Raw genomic sequence first — 21,766 nt, forward strand, 5'->3', positions numbered from 1 at the left:
TGAACAATATTGTATACATGGCACTGAACAATCTCCTGTTTGTTACAAACATGAAATGGGAAATAATCCCATTTTTATAGATTCAAATATATATCTTGTAAGAGAAAAACAATGGCAAATACATTAGGTTTAATGAATATAGTCCCAGACTACAAGGCATGTTTGAGCTGTTTAAAAAGCAACTTACACCAATATATATTAAAATATGTCTGTACCATTGTTTTGTTTCAAGATGCACACCAGTAATGTTTTTTTTTTTTTTTTTTTTCCTAAGGCACATTTATAAAAAGCTACTTAAAGGCCCTATTTGAACTAAGGCCTAATCCTAGCTTAATCTAAGTGTTAATCTAAATGTTTGTTTTCCTTTCATATGTCTAACAAACAGGTGATTGTGTCGCTCGCAACATCATATATGAAATGAGCATATCTCTGTTTCTCTGTAAGAAATTATGTAGCTTATATCTTCTTGTATGGCACTAACAGGTGTGGTAAAAAAAAAAAAAAAAAAAAAATTTGGACTCAGGCCACTTATATTCTGAGCACCAAGGCTGAATCCAGCAGCCCTGAGGCACATAGCATAGACGTGAGCTGTACAAACGTGTCTGAATACTCGCCAACTCACTCCACAGCTGCACAGGGGTGGAGACAGACGTGATGAAGCCATGGTTTACCGCAACTTGCTCACTCACCCTTTCCTCCCACCCCCCGGCTGGATGACACCCTTCCACTGACCTCTATCCCCCTTCATCAGTCTTCTGAGTAGAGTATGAAAGCAGTATTTATAAATACGATGAAATGCATGTTTCTAACCACAACACAACCTTTGATGACGAAGTGTCTTAGCATTTCAACACTCACACGTATGTCGCACCTTTCAAAGAAAAAAAATGCTCTTTTTCTGTTAAATATGACAGCAGAGACTTCTTGAGACCACTGGAAACTTATCAGCATGTTGCTATATCTGTTTTAATGTGGTCAGATGGGTCATTCGACAAAATGAGTGTCGTGTGAAGGGCTTGACATTAACACCTGCCAAATGCGTGTGGATTTCAGCAGTGGCGTGTAACGCAGTCAGTAGCCACTTTGGCAGGTACAATAGCCTATATATATTTCTCAGTTGTAGTGTTTTAAAAAGGCATCTAAGTGCAATGTAGTGTTGTCAAAAATATTGATTTTTTTTTATACATATCGATACTGAAATATCTTAAACACTTTCAATACTCATTTTCCGTAGAATAGATACATGATACCAACTGCGCTTTCTCGCTCTCTCATCTCTCCGACAGCGAGTTGACACACAAACCCGCCTCCCCTGACTCGTTTCATTTGCTCCGCATGAATATTGTTGGTGTTACAGGGCTTGAATTCCTGCGTGGGATTGCGCAAAATTTTACTCATTCCCGCAGATATTGTTCTCAAACCCAAAGTGCGCACACATAAAGCCGCCTCTCAGTATTAAATTGAGTACTTTTCTGCTGTTCATTTTGCTTAAACAGTCAAATACACACAAAATAATGCAAAATGCCGGAGAGTATTCACATAAAAACACAGTCAGTTATGTTTTAATTGACCGTAAACAATTGAGAAAGAAAACACATGTGGATTCGTGCATCAGGTCTTAAAGGGATAGTTCATCCAAAAATGAAAATTTTATGTTTATCTGCTTACCCCCAGCGCATCCAAGATGTAGGTTACTTTTATTCTTCAGTAGAACACAAATGATGATTTTTAACTCCAACCGCTGCCGTCTGTCAGTCAAATAATGGGAGTGAATGGGAACTTGGATCAATAAGAGTCGAAAAACCTTGCATAGACAAATCCATATTAAACCCTGCGGCTCGTGACGACACATTGATGTCCTAAGACACGAAACGATCGGTTTGTGCAAGAAACCGAACAGTATTTATATCATTTTTACCTCTAAAGCACCACTATGTCCAACTGCATTCAGCACTCGCTTAGTGAGGTCTGATTGCGCTCTGACAACGGCTGTGATGTCTAGCACTCATTGAAGTATACGCGCGAGACATCACTGCCGCTGTCAGAGCGCGATCAGACCTCACTAAGCGATATAAATACTGTTCGGTTTCTTGCACAAACCGATCGGTTCGTGTCTTAGGACATCAATGTGTCGTCACGAGCCGAAGGGTTTAATATGGATTTGTCTATGCAAGGTTTTTCGACTCTTATTGATCCAAGTTCCCATTCACTCCCATTATTTGACTGACAGATGGCAGCGGTTGGAGTTAAAAATCATCATTTGTGTTCTACTGAAGAATAAAAGCAACCTACATCTTGGAAGCAGATAAACATCAAATTTTTATTTTTGGGTGAACTATCCCTTTAAAGTGACAGCAGCCTAATATACGTGCTGCCAAAACATGAGATAATATTAAACATTTCTATATGGAATTGCTATAAATAGATTGCTATTTCTATAGTAAAATTGCTGAGTGGCTAGTAACTTTGGAAAACCACTAGAGAGTACGATCCCACATATGGGATTAAGAAAGTTCAGAGACGTCACTTAACTACCAGATTCAAACACTTCTTTCGTGCTTTGGCTGGCGCTGAGCCAGAGACGGACGCGCTCAGCAGCGCTTGTCATTTATCACAACTGTGCAGTGTTTCCAAAAACATAATGTTTGTTTTAGGTTTCAGACATTTAAATATACATAAGTACTAGTAAAACAATACATTTAGAGTTTCACTACTGTCTATGGAAGCAGCAATAACAATCAATTCAAATATAATTTGCCGACGTGTTTTTATTCATATCAGATAACGTTACACATAATGCAAGTAAAGTTTACTCTATTTTTCTCCCTGATCACTGGCCACTTATTTACATGTATTTTGGAAGAAACTGATGTATTCACGTGCTGTAAAGCCGACTGACAGGACTCTCTGACCTGCTGCGCAAACAAAAATGGCGGCGCCCATCTCGCGTTATAGATCAAGATCATTTATAAAGATTTTTTAATGACAAAACACACTCACTGACACATATTTGGAATTGGAATATCAGATAGTTGATGAGATGATAAGCAAGTTTGTGAATATTTTGAATAAAAAAGGAGAAACAAAATAAAAGCGATACATCTGTCAGCGATACAGTGTTATTGTGGCTGCGGTGTGTTGGGCGCGTTGAATATTTTAATTTAAACTCATGCACTGAAAGGTTTAATTCCTAATTGCATTAGTATTATTATTATTATTATTTAGTCTTTTCATGCAAAATGATAATATAATTGCACTTTTATTTTCTCTATTTGAAAGTTTTTAATGCTGTTATTTGATGTTGTGTTTTTAAAATGTGATGTTAAAGGTGTCAAAGAACGTGTTTTCAAAAGATGTAATATAAGTCTAAGGTGTCCCCTGAATGTGTCTGAAGTTTCAGCTCAAAATACCCCATAGATTTTTTTTTAATAAATTTTTTTAACTGCCTATTTTGGGGCATCATTATAAATGCGCCGATGTGCTCCCCGCCCCCGGAGCTTGCGCTTGCCTTAAACAGCATAAACAAAAGTTCACACAGCTAATATAACCCTCAAAACGGATCTTTACAAAGTGTTCGTCATGCAACATGTCTAATCGCGTAACTATGGTATTTATTTGGATGTTTACATTTGATTCTGAATGAGTTTGATGGTGCTCCGTGGCTAAAGCTAACATTACACACTGTTGGAGAGATTTATAAAGAATGAAGTTGTGTTTATGCATTATACAGACTGCAAGTGTTTAAAAAAAGAAAATAACGACAGTCTTGTCTCCGTGAATACAGTAAGAAACGATGGTAACTTTAACCACATTTAACAGTACATTAGCAACATGCTAACGAAACATTTAGAAAGACAATTCACAAATATCACTAAAAATGTCATGATATCATGGATCATCAGTTATTATTGCTCCATCTGCCATTTTTCGCTATTGTCCTTGCTTGCTTACCTAGTCTGATGATTCAGCTGTGCACATCCAGACGTCCTGCCCTTGTCTAATGGCTTGAACATGGGCTGGCATATGCAAATATTGGGGGCGTACATATTAATGATCCCGACTGTTACATAACAGTCTGTGTTATATTGAGATTCGCCTGTTCTTGGAGGTCTTTTAAACAAATGCTATTTATATAAGAAGGAGGAAACAATGGTGTTTGAGACTCACTGTATGTAATTTCCATGTACTGTTATTCAACTATGCCAAGGTAAATTAAATTTTTCATTCGATGGCACCTTTAATAAAATAAATTTTAATACATTTTAACAGTTAAACTTAAAAGCCTAGTTTATTACCACTACATCCAAAGTGGGAAATGGCAGAAAAAGTTTGAGAAACATTGCTGATTTGTCTAATAGAATGTTTACAATCTTACAGAAACCATCTTATCAAACTGAACCTGTTTCATAAAATGATCCATATATTATATGTGTGTGTGCTGGGTGTGTGCATAAATCAATGGGGGAATCAGTGCCAAAAAACCAACCGTTATCAGAATATTCCACCAGACTAAATTTCCCAGGCCCCACACCTCATCCTGACTCAACTTCCCCATAACAATGCACGTGAATTCCTGGAATGAGTTTCCTGTTTCCCCACCTCTTCAAATTCCATTTTGCAATGCGTCTGGAATTTCATAGGTCAGGTAGTTATATGCCTGATTGACCAACCAACCAAGTGTACTACCAAACAATGATTTGAAGTTAATCTTAAAAAAAAAAATAAAAAAAAATGACATTTTGACGCAATATTTAAAAACAAAAATACTACGTCAGCTTCCTCATCGGCTGAGTCCGTGCCCTCACCTGCAGCCTCTCAATGATGTTCCTGTAATCTTTGGAAGTCGTGAGCGTCGAGTCCCTTCTGGATGCGTTGCGAGCGGACATCCTCCAATTGAGGAGGGTCTTCTGTACCACATTGTTGGACTTCACAAACAGGTTATTCACCTGGCTGTCCAAATCCACCGGGATGGCGATCGCTCTGCTCTTGGCTAAATGAGACAGTTGAAAATACAACTATTACTTCATGAATGGTGAAATCATTTCCTTAAGAGGCGGTCACACTACACTTTTTTCGTTCTATTGATTACCATTCATATGCATACGAATGCTAGAGACTGGAAACGCAAGCTTATGCGAAGAAGTTTCACATTTTGGTGCGTTCAGTTAAGTTTGTTGAAATCTGACCTGCGAATTCGTACGTGAAGAAGTGTGCCAAATTGATATGGCACAGCTTGACCTCTTGGCTGAATTAAAAGAACATACATTTAAAAAAAACAAACTCCAGTAAAGTTGTATAATTTAACTTTTTGGTTTTATGCTGAATTTACATTTATAAAAAAAGACGCGTGACGAGTGTGACGTCATACCACAACCGCTGCAGTGTCTGTAGAAATCTCAAAATCTAGTGTGACCACAGCTTTATTCTTCAGTCAGGTTTTTATTTGAAAGACAACAGAGAGTGAATGTAGAGATAGATGGGAATGATGTTATGCTTTAGAGCTGTATGAGGTTCACTCCCTGTGTGAATTTATGGAAAATATGAAAGGTCACGGTCAAATACTTACCCACATCAGACAGAACCTTAATGCAGCTCTCCACTGAGGCTTTCTGAGCGGGAACGAGCCAGTTACAGTGGTAAACTCTGAAAACCCCCTGCAGGAGCTGCACAAACACAGGCTGCCGGGTCTGGAGGAGAAGAAAGAAAAAACAACACAAGGGGAAAGGAGAAAGAAAAAGAGATATTGTAAAAAGCTGAGGAAAAACAGATTTAATTTAGGCTTCACATATAAACATTCATCAACTCACACATTAGTTGTGGTAAACGGAAGCTCAAGCATGTTTGTTTGACGCACGAGAACCAGTGAGGTTCATTCTCGTGAGCTTCCACAACCACTCAATTCATATGAATTAGTTTTACGATCTCTTTATGCACTTTTTGAAGCATCAAAGTGTCAGTTGCGTAGCTGTCTATGGAGGGGCAGAAAGCTCTCAGATTTCATCAAAAAGATTTTCATTTGTGTTTCCAAGATGAACGAAAATCTTACGAGTTTGAAATGACATGTGGGTGAGTAATTAATGACAGAATTTAAATTTTTGGGTGAACTAACCCTTTAAAAGGAATGTTCCAGGTTTAACACAAAAGCTCTACCGACAGCATCAGGCAATAATTATGACTCAAATGTCAATGGGTCAAGGCATTCTAGAGGAGTTTAAAGCAGAAATGTGCAGCTCACATGTTGGTTAAAGCACTTACTACACATTAATTATTCTGTTAAAAATGTGTGTATTTGAGCTTTATACTATAGTTTTAAATTAATGAACTTCTGGTTAAATCTGGTTAAACATAATTCCTGTGACTGCTGCATGTAAGCAGTCAATTTCTGATATCTGGTTTCCATGTATCCACTACCGTTCAAAGAAATTAATACTTTCATTCTGAAAAGATGCATTAAACTGATTAAAAGTGACAGTAAAGACATTAAGAAAGCTAAAAAAGCTTCCCATTTCAAAGAAATGCTGTTCTTATGAACTTTCTATTCATCAAAGTATTCTAATAAAAATGTATCACAGTTCCCACAAAAATATTAAGTAGCACAACTGTTTTTAACATCGATAATAATGATAAATGTTTCTTGAGCAACAAATCAGCATATTAGAATGATTTATTTTTCTTTTCAAACTTCAAAGTTTTGAATAGTAGTGTATATGGTCAAGAAAGGAGGTGAAAAAAGTTAGTAAGTGGCTAAGTTGGTACCATTACTGCACACGCGATACACTGGGGGACTGGCTTCTGTGGTCTTCCTCAGCATGTTACAGATGCTATCGATAGATCTTAACTTGTCCGGCATTAAAAAAAAAAAAAAAAAAAGACAATCTACAAAAAAACAAACAAACAAAAAAAAAATCCACCTATATTTGGGCATATCATTTTTATTGTAGATAAAGGTTAAAAGGTTAACAGAAAATTATGCATAAACACCTCCAGTGACAGAAACTATTTACCAACACGTCTTACCACCAACACAATGGGTGAGAACCCAACAACACTCACAAGGAAAATGCGTAAAGCTAAAAGGAAGGGCGACATGTTTACCATGTTACATTTGTGTGACTAGTTCCAACGCTTTCTAGACAACTAGTCTAGTACACACAAGGGGCTTAATTGTGAATTTTAAAAAAAATAACACCATAGTGTCATCTAGTTTTCCACTCAGACAGGCTTACTAGAGAAGAGTCTAACCCAAACTACGTCACAACATTCCATGTGCAACCACTGTGAAGTCATTACAAAGTGGTACCTCAGTTATTTTGCCTAAAATGGAGGCCTGCCACAACAAAGAGAGATGTGAGAGATCAGAGAAGGAAGCTGTCATGAAGCAACACTTCCAGGAAAAACTGAATGGGGTGTAGGGTCTACACACGACATGGTATTAGGAGGTACTTCCTACTTTACGATGACAGACTAAAGTAATATAAAGACTATCTGTCTGAATTTGGATTGGTCAAACTACCCCAGACATTTACAATGTTACAAAAGATTCATATTTCAAATAAATGCTGCTCTTTTGAACTTCACTGAACTTCTTTTGAACGATTCATCAGATAATCCTGAAGAAAAAAACTGGAGTAATGAGGCTGAAAATTCAGGAATAAATAAAATATGTAGTAAAAAATATATGAAAATACAAAACAGGAATTTTAAAACACTAATAACATTTCACAACATGACTGCCTTGGTGAGCATAAGACGCTTCTTTCAAAAACATTAAAAATCTTACCAATCCCAAAGTTTTGATGGTAGTGTAAATATAAAATATATTTATTATATCTAAAAATATGATATTTTTTAATCAGCTGCAATCACATCTAATATATAAATTCTTGAGCACATAAAAATTCATCAACAGTTTTCCACCCCAGTATGTACTGTAATGTCAAAATAAATGATATATACTGCAATTTAAATTGCATTTATACATCATAGTTGTATTTACACACCATAAAATTGAGAATAATGCAATGATGTCAAAAAATGTCTCAGTTTTTATATAGTTACAAGCTCTTTAGAGAATTGGCTTCATGACATCATATCACCTAAAGCCAAGAAAGACTGTTGTGAAAATAATGGTACTATACATTGTTATTTTTGAGATACTCTTATAGTTTTTTTTAATTTTATGGTATTAATATTTTAAATTAGTATTTATTTTTATATTTTCCATTTTGACATACTATTATAGTTTTTATTAATATTTTGAATGAGTTATATTTTTTTGATTTTCCATTTTTGAGATACTATTATAGTTTTTATTATAGTTTTTATTAATATTTTGAATGAGTTATAATTTTTTGATTTTCCATTTTTGAGATACTATTATAGTTTTCATTAATATTTTGAATTATTACCATTTTCATTTTGATTTTGTATTTTTTTGTCATTTTTATTATTATTATTATTTTTTTTTTAATGTCTATGCAATTTTTTTTAATTTCATTTATACTTTTAGTTTTATTTAGTTTAGTTTTGCCTTGGCAACTAGATTAAAAATGTTTTTTCATATTATTTTATTTTATTTCAAGTAACTGAATTTTTTATGGTTTTAGATATCCCTGATACGGTAAGGTTCAATACTGACAAATATAGTTCTTTTATCAGTGCACATAGATGACAGTTTCATAACTAGTGAAAAGTCAGACGTGCTACATGGCAAGATGGCCAGTTGTGCTGTACTGTATTACTAATACAATCTCAATGGAAAGAAATCAGGTTTTCCAGGAAAAACTAAACTATCGGCCTCCACAGCCACCAGCGCCCTACAAACATAAACACTCTATGTGTCTGCGGGCAAGATCAGCCCTAGTTTCTCACGTTGCGAAAAGGAGATGTGGGAAGTCTGCTTGTGTTGATGTGCAAGAGCATGAGAAGAATAGAGTTCTTGGAAAGCTCTGACCAGTGCATCATTCGCCAGTGGTCGGGCCGATTCTTTAGAAAACCACAAGTGTGATGAAACTGCCTGAATTTCTACAAATCCTATGGCTCTCACAAAGTGCACCAGCGGGTTAGGGCTAGAGGAGAGGAGGGGCTTTTACAGATACTTACGTATATATGACGTGCCACCTAAGCCAGGAAGGAGTGAACAGGGTTAAGATATTATCTGGAGGGTTTATTTTCCATGTATGTAAGATAACAGTGTATTAACTTCAAAGAAATCAAACCGCTTTATGAACTGAAGATGCAAATGGTGGTGAACCAAATTTGAACTGAAACTGAAAGCAACATATACTTAACATTTGCAAATAAATCAGTAGCATATGATGTCGTATTGGGGTCATTACCTGTAAACTAGTGCTCTGGTCGGAGAAAGGAGAGCTGAAAAATGTCGTCACAATACTCATTACGGTTTCGGTCACGTAGCTTTCTAACGTCGTGTCAGCGTGTTTGCGGTCGCTTGTATTGTTGCAGACCTGGATGCAAAACAACCATAAAGAATAGACAGAATTATTGTGGGCTTGAGTCATTTGCTTCAGTGTGCACAGTCAGAACATACACTGATTCACCCCTTTCCTACATCAAAAAAGGTTCAGAAATCATATAAATAAAACATATTATACCACAAATAATGAATCACTCCTACTTGACTTTATAAAAAAAAATCCCACAGGTATTTAAACAATGTTAGTGGAACGCTAGCTAGCAAGAGATTGGTACTTTTTGGTACTTTACACCTAAACGATTCATTGGGGTTGAGAAAAATCCCCAAAACGACTTGCATTACCCTGCATATGTCAACCAGAAAGTTCTCAAAGAGCTTCCACATATGGTTGCTGGTGTAGATCTCCTTCATTTCGACCTCTGTGTCCACGTAGCAATGGTTCAGGAAGTTGATATAAGCAATTTTAACCTAAAAAGGACAAAGAATATACACACAACTTATGAAGTCAGTCACAATTTGGAGCTGCTTGACCTAGAGAGATGACTTCATTTAGGCGAGTGGTTTTAAAGCAGGGTTCTGAGGCTCACTATAGGGCCTTAGCAGACTTTAAAGGGGCCATAGGATGACTTAAAATGCATTCATGGTGAGCATGAGAGACTTTGAATAACCTTACTGATTCCAAGCTTTTGAAAGGTAGTGTTAATATAAAAAATATATATATAAAATATGTGCTTTTTTAAAATCAGTGGCAAAGGCCATCACATCTAATATGTTTATATATGCATTTATTTTAATTTGAATATCACTTAATTTGTATGTCTCCAAATAATATTTTATGAATTACTCAGAATTAAAAAAAAAAAAGAACTATAGCAAATGATCATGCTTTCACTTCCTAAGTATTTTTTGGGTAATGCATTTTCTGAGAAATGACCTTTTTTAGGGACATTAACAAACGAAATCTTGAGAATCAAGCACATTTCCCAGCCCTCTTTACTCTGTTAAGTTTTACATGTTTTATGCATTAAATAAAATAAAATTAAAAAATTATGCAATTAATTTTAAGGAGACCTATTATGCCCCTTTTCGCAACATGTAATATAAGTCTCTGGTGTCCTCGGAATGTGTCTGTAAAGTTTCAGCTCAAAATACCCCACGGATCATTTATTATAGCTTGTCAAATTTGCCCCTATTTGGGTGTGAGCAAAAACACGCCGTTTTATATGTCCCTTTAAATGCAAATGAGCTGCTGCTCCCGGCCCGCTTTCCAAAAGAGGGCGGAGCTTTAACAGCTCGCACTTCAGTTGTTCAACAACAACAAAGCTAGAGAATCTCACACAGCCAAAATGAGGATTGTCAGTATCGGTGTTCAGCCTTACATTGTTCAAACTGGACTCGACACTGATGGAGAGACTCAGGAAGAAGTTACAACTTTTAGAATGCATCCGGACATTTATGAATGGTTAGTGGATACATTTATGTAGTTTCTTTGGAGTTGATTCAAATCACCAGCATGTAAAGTGACAATTCACAGTTTGTTTTCTTTTAAAGTGCCATTTAAGGGAGGGTAAACAGATGATACCACAATAAAATGTTGAGGAAAACATTCAAATGGTGCGGCATTAAGCTTTAGACCACCAACCTCAGGAATGCAGTCTTTGTGCGTGACCACACGGACAATATCATCCAACGGCAGCAAGGAGTTGCATTTGATCTCAGTGTAGACGTTTTTGCCCTCCGTGCAGACGGCCAGCAGCTCCACCAGATGGATGTGGTACATGAGGGGGCTATTTTCATCCATCCGGTCGCGCTCTGAACGCATCATCTGGACCAGGGTCTGGAAGGAGGCCCGGTCATTATAAAAGACCAAAACATCCTCCCCAGAGTTCACCAACTGCAGAAAAAAAAAGAGAGATTTAAGATTAAATCACATGAATAATTAACAAAACTGAAATAATTTCATCACATCAGCCACCCACCTCAGCCATTACGATATCCTGGCATTTCTTGATAAACTTGTTCTCTGCCTTGACGATGGTCTGCAGGAACTTCAGGTACTGCACGTGCCTGCCGTGGGTCTCTATGCAGTGGACGAAGTGCTGCACGACCCGCTCGTTCATCTCACTGCACAGCTGAAAGTTGTTCATGAATATGTGCTGCATCGTGATGGCCTCCAAGATCTACAGAAGATAAAAGAGACAAATCCGATATATGTGAAGAAATTACAGTTTAAAACCAAACACTCTGTGGTGACATCCTGGTTGTTCTAGCACCTTAGAAACAAAGGACTTTCATACAAATTGAGCAAAAAGTGGTGTGTGTGGTGCTGAAAGACCCCATTTCCTAAGAGTATGGTTTTCAATTTGGAAAGGACAACCATTGGGAAAACACAGAAGATCAAATGGGATCCTATCTTGCCAATCTGATGTATATCTTCTTGGTTGTAAAAGATATGTGAATGAAATACTTGCAACACTTAAATGCAACATGATAAATATATATTCAGGGCTTGACATTAACTTTTTTGCTCACGTTTTAGATACTTCAGTAACAATATGTATCGAAAAATGTATATTTCTGACAAAACTACATTGCATTATTATTTCAGATGCCTTTTTAAAAGACTACAAAGGAAAAATATACAATATATATATATATATATATATATATAAACTCAACCTGCCAAAGTGGCTAGTAGAAGTGACTGCGTTACACACCACTGCTGAAATCCACCCACATTTGGCAGGTTGGCAGGTGTTAATGTCAAGCAGTGTATGTATTTATAAATATGCAAAGTATAATAATTATAAAGTAAGTGATGGCCATAGAATCACCAAGAGTCTGATATGACTGGAATGGTAATAGATAGTGTATATGAAGAATTTTAGATTAAACGTAATGGCATTTCATGACCCTAACAACACCCAAACAGCGCAAATAACACATGGTAACATTAAAATACCGCAAAAATATGACTACAATTAGTCTAGTCATGATGTCATGATGAACTATGAATCATCGTCATGTTGCTTTTAAAACTTGTTTGAGATGTAGCAATATGGAAACTGAGAACAGTTGTCATTGTCACCAGCCCCCACCCAACACTCATCCAGTGATGAAACACAATAGCTTCACCGATGTGTGTCTGACTCTGAGATGGAGAGCTCACCCCAGGATTGAGGAAAAGGTTGATGTGTTTGTGGAGCAGGGCCTGGTTCTGCTGGTTGCCTGCGCAAAAGTTCTGAAGAAACTCGTGAGCCAGTTTCATGATCTCTTGCATTCGGACGTCCTCACCCTGTGAATATACATTTATGACTTTTTATTATACTATTATACTAAGACTTTTGCACTGTACTGTGTATATATAATTTATTGTAATTAAATAAAACATGCCTGGAATAGAATGCCTTCACAATAATTAATGATTCTTAAGGAAAGTAATAACTTGTCATTCCATTAGTTAGTCTGATTAATTTCAGTTTATTTTAGGTAATAACTGCTCCAACTGATTCATAAGTGAATCGAAACACATTGGTCACACTGCATGTTTTTGATTCACTAAAAATAACCAGTCCACAAGAATGATTTCTTCAAAAAGCAGACTTCTTCTGTCGAGTTGCATGTTTTTGATTCACTCGAAAGATCTTAAATTTAAGAGTCATTCATTCGAGAACTGAAATATACTGATCCCATTGCATCTTTTTGATTCACTAAAAAGAATCAGATCATAAGAATCATTAATTTAAGAACCAGATTAGTCTGGTTAAGCATGCAGCTTTTAATTTTTTCGAAACATTCTGAAGAGTCATTCATTCATGGAATCGAAAGACACCGGCCGTTTGTTTTTGATTGACTAAAAAGCCATAAGAGTCATTAATTCAGAAATCAGATTACTCTAAATGCAGTATGTTTCATGCAGTAGATTCAGTAGCAATGTTGTGGAATGGCTGAATATCAGGTATTTCAGTATGATTTTCCCTCCCCATCGGCTGAATAATGCACATTTGAGAAGCATTAACCGAAAGTCATTCTACGAGTGCCACACTTATTAGACTCGAGTACACTAGACCAGACTCATGCTGCACCTTCTCATAAGGGATCTGCAGCAGCTCAAGCACCACTGAATGAGCTCCCATGTTCCTCAACAGCCTCTGCTGCTGTTTCTTACTCTTCTTCCCTGACGGTCCTTCCTGCACACACAGCTTGCTAAGACGCAGGAGGATCTAGAGAGAGAAAGACAGACAGATGATGAGCTGAAGAGGAGAAAATGAAGTGAAAAAACACTTTTTATCAAAGCAGCTCCAACTGCAATAGCTGTTACATGTGGTGCTAATTGCGTCAGCACTGGTTAATTTGATCTACTTTAGTTAAAGAGGCTATATAATTATCTTTGCCAGTGTTTATGATTGGCTACATCGACAGACTGCTACCTTATACAGCTCAATGTGCACAAGCATGTGAATGACACTTTACCTCCTTGACGTCTCTGTAATTGTCACTGCCATTTCCTTCTGTCTTTTTTTTGTCTGAACCCGAGTCCCTCTACATAAAGAACAGAAAACGTACAAAGGTTAAATGAAGCAAGTGTGAATGTTTTATTCTATTAAAATAACAAGGGTCACTATCTAAGGAAGACGGCCTTGAAGTAAAAAGCCTAGTCCTACACTGTGCCCGTGACGTGACGGCGCAGCACGTGATAAAAGGTAACTTTACATGTTAATCAGAGTTTTTGTCCTAACCAGCCACAACAACACAAAGTATGGCAATGATAATCTCAGGTAATGTTTATGTGCTTTATTTAATGTTAAAAACGTGTACTGTGACTTTGAATATCATAAATTCATAAATTCAAGGAAACAAAAACGTTCAAACTGTCAACTCATTGTGAACAGACAAGTGTATTCTATGACAAAGATTGTATGTATTTTAAAGGGTTAGTTCACCCAAAAATGAAAATTCTGTCATTTATTACTTACCCTCATGACGTTCCACACCCGTAAGACCTTCGTTCATCTTCAGAACACAAATTAAGATATTTTAGTTAAAATCCGATGGCTCCGTGAGGCCTCCATAGGAAGCAATGTCATTTCCTCTCTCAAGATCCATAAAGGTACTAAAAACATATTTAAATCGGTTCATGTGAGCACAGTGGTTCAATATTAATATTATAAAGCGACGAGAATATTTTTGGAGCGCCAAAAACAACAAAATAACGACTTATTTAGTGATGGCCGATTTCAAAACACTGCTTCATGAAGCATCGGAGCACAAGTGAATCAGTGTGTCGAATCATGATTCAGATCGCGTTTCAAACAGGTTTCAAACATTTCAAACCATGTTTCAAACTGCCAACGGGTGAAATCACGTGACTTTGGCGCTCCGAACAGCAGATTCGACACACTGATTCACTGTGCTCTGATGCTTCCTGAAGCAATGTTTTGAAATCGGCCATCACTAAATAAGTCGTTATTTTGTTATTTTTGGCGCTCCAAAAATATTCTCATCACTTTATAATGTTAATATTGAACCACTGTACTCACATGAACCGATTTAAATATGTTTTTAGTACCTTTATGGATCTTGAGAGAGGAAGTGTCATTGCTTCCTATGGAGGCCTCACGGAGCCATCGGATTTCAAGTAAAATATATTAATTTCTGTTCCGAAGATGAACGAAGGTCTTAAGGGTGTGAAACGGCATGAGGGTAAGTAATAAATGACAGAATTTTCATTTTTGGGTGAACTAACTCTTTAATAATGTTGAAATGGTGTAATATTCATGAATTTGAATATGTAACGTTACTTAGCCTATCCATTTCATTGCGAGTGCCCGGAGCTTGCCGGAATTAAATCGCATCGCGTCTGGTTAGGACAAGGCGCCTTTGAGCTGTTTTAACTGAAAGCAACTTGCACTGACATGTCTTAAAACATGTCAGTGCCATTGTTTTGTCTCAAGACGCACACCAGTAATGTTTTTCTTTAAGGCATGTTTATAAAAGCTACTTAAATGTCCTAATTGCACCGAGGCCTAATCCTGGCTTAATCTAAACCCCCTCTGTGAAACCAGGACAATTTTTAGGCCCAGTTTTTAATTATAAGAAAAAAATAACAATTAGCTTTATTGTTTACGCTGATAAATAAATGTGGGTGCCACCAAGCTACAAAAATTATTATTATTATTATTATTTTTTTTTTTTAAATAATTCCATCAAATGATTTACCCAGGTATTTAATTATACAAATGTTTGATGAGTTTTTGTTATCATTACTTAGACCAAACTGATGAATAATTACATCAAGAGAGGGTCCGCGATCTTTAGGGAAGTGATCTCAAACTAATTATTGTTAAAAACAAATGCATTAAACAAAAAAAAAAGAAAAGAAAAAGCTAAATTGAAACTTAAATAAATAAAGAACTGCCAATGCACTAACGTTCAGTGTTGTTGTTGTTTTTTAAAATAAATGAATACTTTTATACAGCAAGGATGCATTAAACTGATCAAAAGTGACAAAGACATTCATAATGTTACAAAACATTTCAGTTTCAAAAAAATGTGGTTCTTTTTAACTTTTTATTCATCAAACAATCCTGAAAAAATATTATCATGGTTTCCACAAAAATATTAAGCAGCACAACCGTTTTCAAAAATTTCTTGAGCAGCAAATCAGCCTATTAGAATGATTTCTGAAGGATCATGTGACACTGAAGACTGGAGTAATGATGCTGAAAATTCAGCTTTGACATCACAGGAATAAATTACATTTTAAAATCTATTAATATAGAAAACATTACATTAATTTTTGAATTGTAATACTTTTTCACAATACTACAGTTTTTACTTTATTTTTGATCAAATAAATGCAGCCTTGGTGAGCAAAAGAGACAAAAACATTACAAATCCTACTGAGCCCACTTTTAAATGGTAGTGTACATTTATGCGGCAGGATAATAGAGGCCAGGCAACCCTCAATTTCAGGGGGTCTCTGCTCGGTTTTTATATCCACCAAGGGGTTTCTTTGACTACAAAAGACCCCTGCCTTAAATAATAAATGTTACCACCTTCTTTTTGTGGTCAGACTCTGCCGGGAGTCCGTCCCCTGCATCCATGCCTTCATCACCCTGACGCTTGTAAACCCAGAGCTCAGATTTTTCCACATTAGATCGCAGCTGGTCAAGGTCCGATTTGATCTGCTTGTAGTTGTCTACGTCCTGACTGGTCACTAGAAGCTGAACCTACAGGGAAAAAAGCAACATGAAAAATAGAAATTAAATTATGCATTAAAACATCAACCAACAGAAATGGTCTAAACAAAACTTACAAAACTAGTCAGCTGGAGTCATTGTTTTAAATACCTGTTTGAAAGCCATGAGCACTTCTTGTCTCTGACTGAAGTGCCTGAAGAGCAGATGTAGCGCTCCAGACACAAGCGGTGGATAGTCATGCATGGTAAGGTGCAGCAGAACCCTCAAAAATGTTCTGCCACCATGGTCATCAAGATCCAGAGGTGTGTTCTCCTCACTGAGTTCAGAAAAATGGTTACATACAGTACTTGTGTACTCTTACAAAGTCTTTTGCATCTTCTCATTCAAGAAATGAATCCTTACCTTCCACCAAAGATTCCTTCAGCTTGCTCTTCAATGTTCTCAAAGTCCAGAGCTGTGAAACAAACAGAAATGCTCTCATAATCTTTAGGGTAACTCATAGGTTATAGTGCATGGGGAATACTGTATACCTGGGATACTGTTGGGCCCATCGGCATTTGCAGCTGGCGTTGCATCCGTTTGCATGTTGCTCTCGTCAAACTCTCTTTTGAAGATGCACAACAAGCAGGAGATCCTGTAGTCCAGTCGTACATTCAGAATAAACTAAACAACAACAAAAAAAACACAAGGTTCAGTATTTTAACCAGATTTGTTCTCTAATATGTCTTGTATTAAAAATGGTGCAGCTAATTGGTTCCTCAGATTGGATATACTGATATATTGTTTATTTTCAAAGGGCTAAAATGCTGCAAAATAAAATAAAACTTCCATGATGTAGTACACAATGACATGACGTACTATGCTTTATAACGTAGGACATGGCATTGTGTATTACGTTGCAGAAGTTAATGCTTTTTAGACGCAAGTCTAATGTGTATGGCTGTCGTGCCGGAATTTCATTATTTTACCTTATTTTTCCTTATTTAAGTTTTAACCCTCTCGAGTCTGAGGCTGATTTGGGGCTTGGAGAAGTTTTGACATGCCCTGACATTTGTGCTTTTTTCAGTTGTTCATAAACATATAAATGACAAAAGTGTCATTACACTGTATTCAGCACAAACTAGGCTACAAGAATATGTGAGGAACATGTATGTACATGTTTGTATTTTTGAAGGAATAATGTTTATGCTTGGTTATTGAAAAAACAAAAAACTTAAGTCACTGAAATAAGGCCAAAAAAAAGTATATTAAATCTATGTTCACAAGACTTCTGGGTATTGGAGGTTGTAGACTAGAGTTTTTGCTTCAGAATTATGTAAAAATGATGCTCCTTCATATAAAACAATATATTGATTTAGTTTTTGTAAGACACTTTTTGTCAAGAAACACAGTATGCGTGGAGGCGTGAATCTGCATGAATAATGGGCCATTTACACTTGAGAAGACAAAAGAATCACATAATAATGACCTGAAATGACTTGCATATTAATTAGGCCTTTCAGTCAGGTAGGCAATGTGAAAAAAATCCTGCAAAACGCGCCAGCGCGTTTTCAGACCTCAGGGAGTTAAATAAGGATATTTCTCTTACACAAATGCACCAATTCACTTCAGAAGGCCTTTATTAACCCCCCAGACCCATGTGGAGTATGTTTTATGATTGATGGATGCACTTTTTTGGGCTTCAAAATCTCATCCACCAATCACTCCCATTATAAAGCTTGGACAAACCATTATATTTTTAATTTAACTCTTGATTGTGTTTGGCTGATAGAAGAAAGTCATATACACCTAGGATTGGTTGAGGGTGAGTAAATTATGGGGTATTTTTCATTTTTGGGTGAACTATCCCTTTAAGTTTGCTCACAATAAGTTGCTGGCTGCAGTTCACTTAACGGCCACTGGTGTCACTGATAACAAGGGTGATTCTGAATTCTACATACAGCCCCTTTAATTATGTTTTTAATTACCTGCAGGATCTCTATGATCTTTAGTTTGGTGTCCATCACCAGAATGTCTTCTTTCTCTGGTTCTGTCTGGGCCTTAACCACGTCACCGTCTGGGGGTGTTGTGGGGGTTGTTGGTAAGAATCCACCCCCTCTTAGAACCACCTGCGTCATCAGCTCCCCAACGCCATGTATGGATTTCATAACATTGCTACCTGAGAGAAACATAACCATCAAAAGTGTTAAAACTTTGAATTAAACATGTCTCCTTTTACATTTGATGTTCTAGTGATTGTTTGTTAGCAGAACCAACAAAGGATGTCGAACTTTCTGATCTGTAGACTCAAACTGTTATAACATGAGAAAAAGATCACGACTGAGGAGATTTACTTTTGGACTCGTCTCCTTTTTCCATTTTGTTGATGGGATAGATAGTGCTGACGTGAACGCAGTCCAAAATGGCCAACAGGATCTTGGTCAAACGCAACAAGTCGCTGAAGTTGTAAAATCCAAAGTAAATGAGGTTTCTTGCTAAATTCACAACCTTTAAAAAAAAAAAAATCCAAAAGTCACGTAAGAGCTAACCACATCTAAAACGACCCACATTTTTCACACTTGCACAGCAAACGTTGGACGGTGGCTTACCTCAAAAGTGAGTTTGTTTTTCTCTTTATCAGAGAAAGGAATGTTTTGACAGACCACATCTCTGAGATAGTTCTCCACAAAATCCATCGTGAGAGAAAAGCGTTCCTTTATCTCGTCTCTGCTGGTTCCATCGTTATCATAACTAGAACAAAAAGACAACATTAAATAAACCATTTTTGCCTGGTAGAGACAAAAAAACAACAGAAACCTAATAATGGAAGTCTTTGTACAACATACTCATCGATAGCGATTTTGGACGGGATCTCGGACCACAGCCTGGCATATTTCACAGGCATGACCTGTTCCTGAGGGTCACGGTCCACGTGCATGTGAAGCATCAATCGGCAGAACGAGGCACGGAGGTCATAGGGCAGGTCTTCATCTGACATGCAGCGCAGTATCAGGTCCACATCCAGCTGACCTGATATTTTCTCAATGGCCAAGTACTGGCGGTCCAAACACATCCGTGCAAACAGGTTCAGTTGGTATCTGAGGAGGAAATGAACCAGGAGAGCAGGTTACTGAGAGAACTGATTTGGTTTAATACCATTTTGCACTTGAAAACACTGAATCAATTATGTCAGTTTTTGGGTTTTGCCCTAATTAACATTGACCCTTAGCTTATTTCCTCTTGCCTGACCTGTAGTAGCTAATGACCTCCTGGTCCTCTTTCTGTCCTTCTTTGGCATCCTGAGCCAGCTCTCTGACACTCTTACTCTTGATCTCCTTACCGCTGTCCTTCCAAAACAACCACACTTCCTCCTCATCCTCCTCTGACTCCACGGGACCCTCTCCAGACTCGACCTCAAACCGTGACAGCACCAGCCTGAGGCGAGAGAGAGAAATAAAGACTTTTAAATGGAAGTAGCAACAAACAACTCTTAATTATCGCATGTCAAAGAGATAAAAATAATTGGGAACATTTTGTACATCTACAATGTGTCTGTGTTCAGTTTCATGGTGTTTTTTCTTTGAAACACATATTTATAATCATGTGAAACCTATTACATGTCCTTAGCCATATAGAAAGACACAGATAATGTTCATCGCTGCCTTTAATTGACTTAAAGTAGTTCACTTGCAAATTGAATTACCCTGTGTAGCATTTTCAAAAGCAATGCTTACTTCTCAAGTGTGACCAAACACAGCAAATAAATAAATAACATTCAAAAGTTTAGGGTAAGTTTTTTATTCTTATTATTATAAAAATTAATACTTTTGTTCAGCAATGATGCATTAAATTGAGTGAAGGTAAAGACATTTATGATGTAAGAAAAGATTTCTATTTCAAATAAATGACACTGAAGACTGGAGTAATGATGCTGAAAATTCAGCTTCGCATCACAGGAATAAATTACATTTTCGGAAGAAGTTATTTTAAATTGTAAAATTATTTCACAATATTGCTGCTTTTACTGTATTTCTGATCAAATAAATGCAGCCTTGGTGACCATAACAGACTTAAAAAACCTTACTGACCACAAACTTTTGAATGGTAGTGTATATTAACATTATATTAGACAAAAATGATTATTAAAAACAATCTCAGCATCTAATAATTCACTACACAAAGCAATATTGCAAGTGAATCTGTATTTAATGCAGTCTCAGTTACATTCTCTTTTACTTTGTTTTGTTCATAGTTTTCAAAAATGTCTCACTTGGTCTCAATAAGGATGTCAGCATTGGCAGGGTTCAGCACGGCGTTGCAGATCAGCTCCTGAGTTACTGGGATGGACTTGTTCATGGACACACACAGATCGGACAGGTAGTCCAGAAACCTAAACATAACAAGCACAACTACAACTGCAACTACATGTCAACAAACTTTCATTAGAGTATTAGTAGACTGGGGTTAGGTGTTAGGGTTCAGGTTAGTAGAATACGTTGCAAAGTTACTTATAGTTAGTAGAATGTCTAAAGTGGACCGTTGAAATAAAGTGTTACCTATTGAAACATTCAAGACTTTATCTATCTGTCTTGTTACTTATTCAGTATATTAGCACAAAAAGTGCTGCTCTCAAACATTTGGATAGAAAAGCTCTTTTGTCTTTGCAGTACACTCTCTCCCACCTTGGTTCACGATTTTTCCTCACAAGGCTGACAAATGTGTCAATTTCTGCTGCCGTGATGTGCTTCTCCAAGAGTTTGCGGTTGTTGTGGAGGAGGGCCGTTATCGTATCCTCAGCCAACACGTCGTAGCCGATCTGTTTCTGCATGAAGCGGAACTGCTTGGCGATGTATTCCTGGATAAAACGGGCACAAAAAGACAACGTGATTCATTCTGTCACCCATTGTCTTTTGAAGTTAGTTTCACTTTAATTACACATTCATATGAAGATGATGGATGAATCCATAAAAATGTTGTAGGGTCGATTACGATATAGTCTATTGGTTAAATCCCCACCAGGACTGTCAATGGTCACATGTACACAAGTGTCAGCTAAGTGACAAAATATTTCTTGTTAACTATGTAAATCATAAAACTCATTACTTGAAATAAAATAAACTGAAATAAAATAAAATATAAAAATATTTTT

At 36.8% G+C, this 21,766-nt stretch overlaps 1 protein-coding gene and 1 long non-coding RNA gene across 18 annotated transcripts in view; one reads left to right on the forward strand and one right to left on the reverse strand.

Moving 5' to 3' along the window:
* Positions 1–21,766, reverse strand: part of itpr1b (inositol 1,4,5-trisphosphate receptor, type 1b) — a 160,364-nt gene that overhangs the window by 88,309 nt on the left and 50,289 nt on the right. For all 17 annotated transcript variants that reach the window (XM_048173391.1, XM_048173381.1, XM_048173385.1 and 14 more), the window contains exons 18-37: positions 21,300–21,472; positions 20,888–21,007; positions 19,867–20,052; positions 19,464–19,715; positions 19,227–19,368; positions 18,972–19,125; positions 18,606–18,796; positions 17,169–17,301; positions 17,041–17,092; positions 16,789–16,954; positions 16,495–16,668; positions 13,910–13,978; positions 13,522–13,659; positions 12,606–12,731; positions 11,416–11,616; positions 11,079–11,330; positions 9,779–9,904; positions 9,339–9,467; positions 5,567–5,687; positions 4,806–4,990 (exon numbers count right to left, since the gene is read on the reverse strand). In XM_048173391.1, the coding sequence (XP_048029348.1) occupies positions 4,806–4,990; positions 5,567–5,687; positions 9,339–9,467; positions 9,779–9,904; positions 11,079–11,330; positions 11,416–11,616; positions 12,606–12,731; positions 13,522–13,659; positions 13,910–13,978; positions 16,495–16,668; positions 16,789–16,954; positions 17,041–17,092; positions 17,169–17,301; positions 18,606–18,796; positions 18,972–19,125; positions 19,227–19,368; positions 19,464–19,715; positions 19,867–20,052; positions 20,888–21,007; positions 21,300–21,472 (3,090 nt within the window). The remainder of the gene's footprint in view (positions 1–4,805; positions 4,991–5,566; positions 5,688–9,338; positions 9,468–9,778; positions 9,905–11,078; positions 11,331–11,415; positions 11,617–12,605; positions 12,732–13,521; positions 13,660–13,909; positions 13,979–16,494; positions 16,669–16,788; positions 16,955–17,040; positions 17,093–17,168; positions 17,302–18,605; positions 18,797–18,971; positions 19,126–19,226; positions 19,369–19,463; positions 19,716–19,866; positions 20,053–20,887; positions 21,008–21,299; positions 21,473–21,766) is intronic.
* Positions 13,655–21,422, forward strand: LOC125256996. Its single transcript, XR_007182224.1, has 3 exons — positions 13,655–14,214; positions 20,870–20,994; positions 21,285–21,422. It is a non-coding gene; the product is annotated as an uncharacterized LOC125256996 (long non-coding RNA).

This window comes from Megalobrama amblycephala, linkage group LG21 (assembly GCF_018812025.1).
Source record: "Megalobrama amblycephala isolate DHTTF-2021 linkage group LG21, ASM1881202v1, whole genome shotgun sequence".
In the NCBI taxonomy this organism is placed as follows: domain Eukaryota; kingdom Metazoa; phylum Chordata; class Actinopteri; order Cypriniformes; family Xenocyprididae; genus Megalobrama; species Megalobrama amblycephala.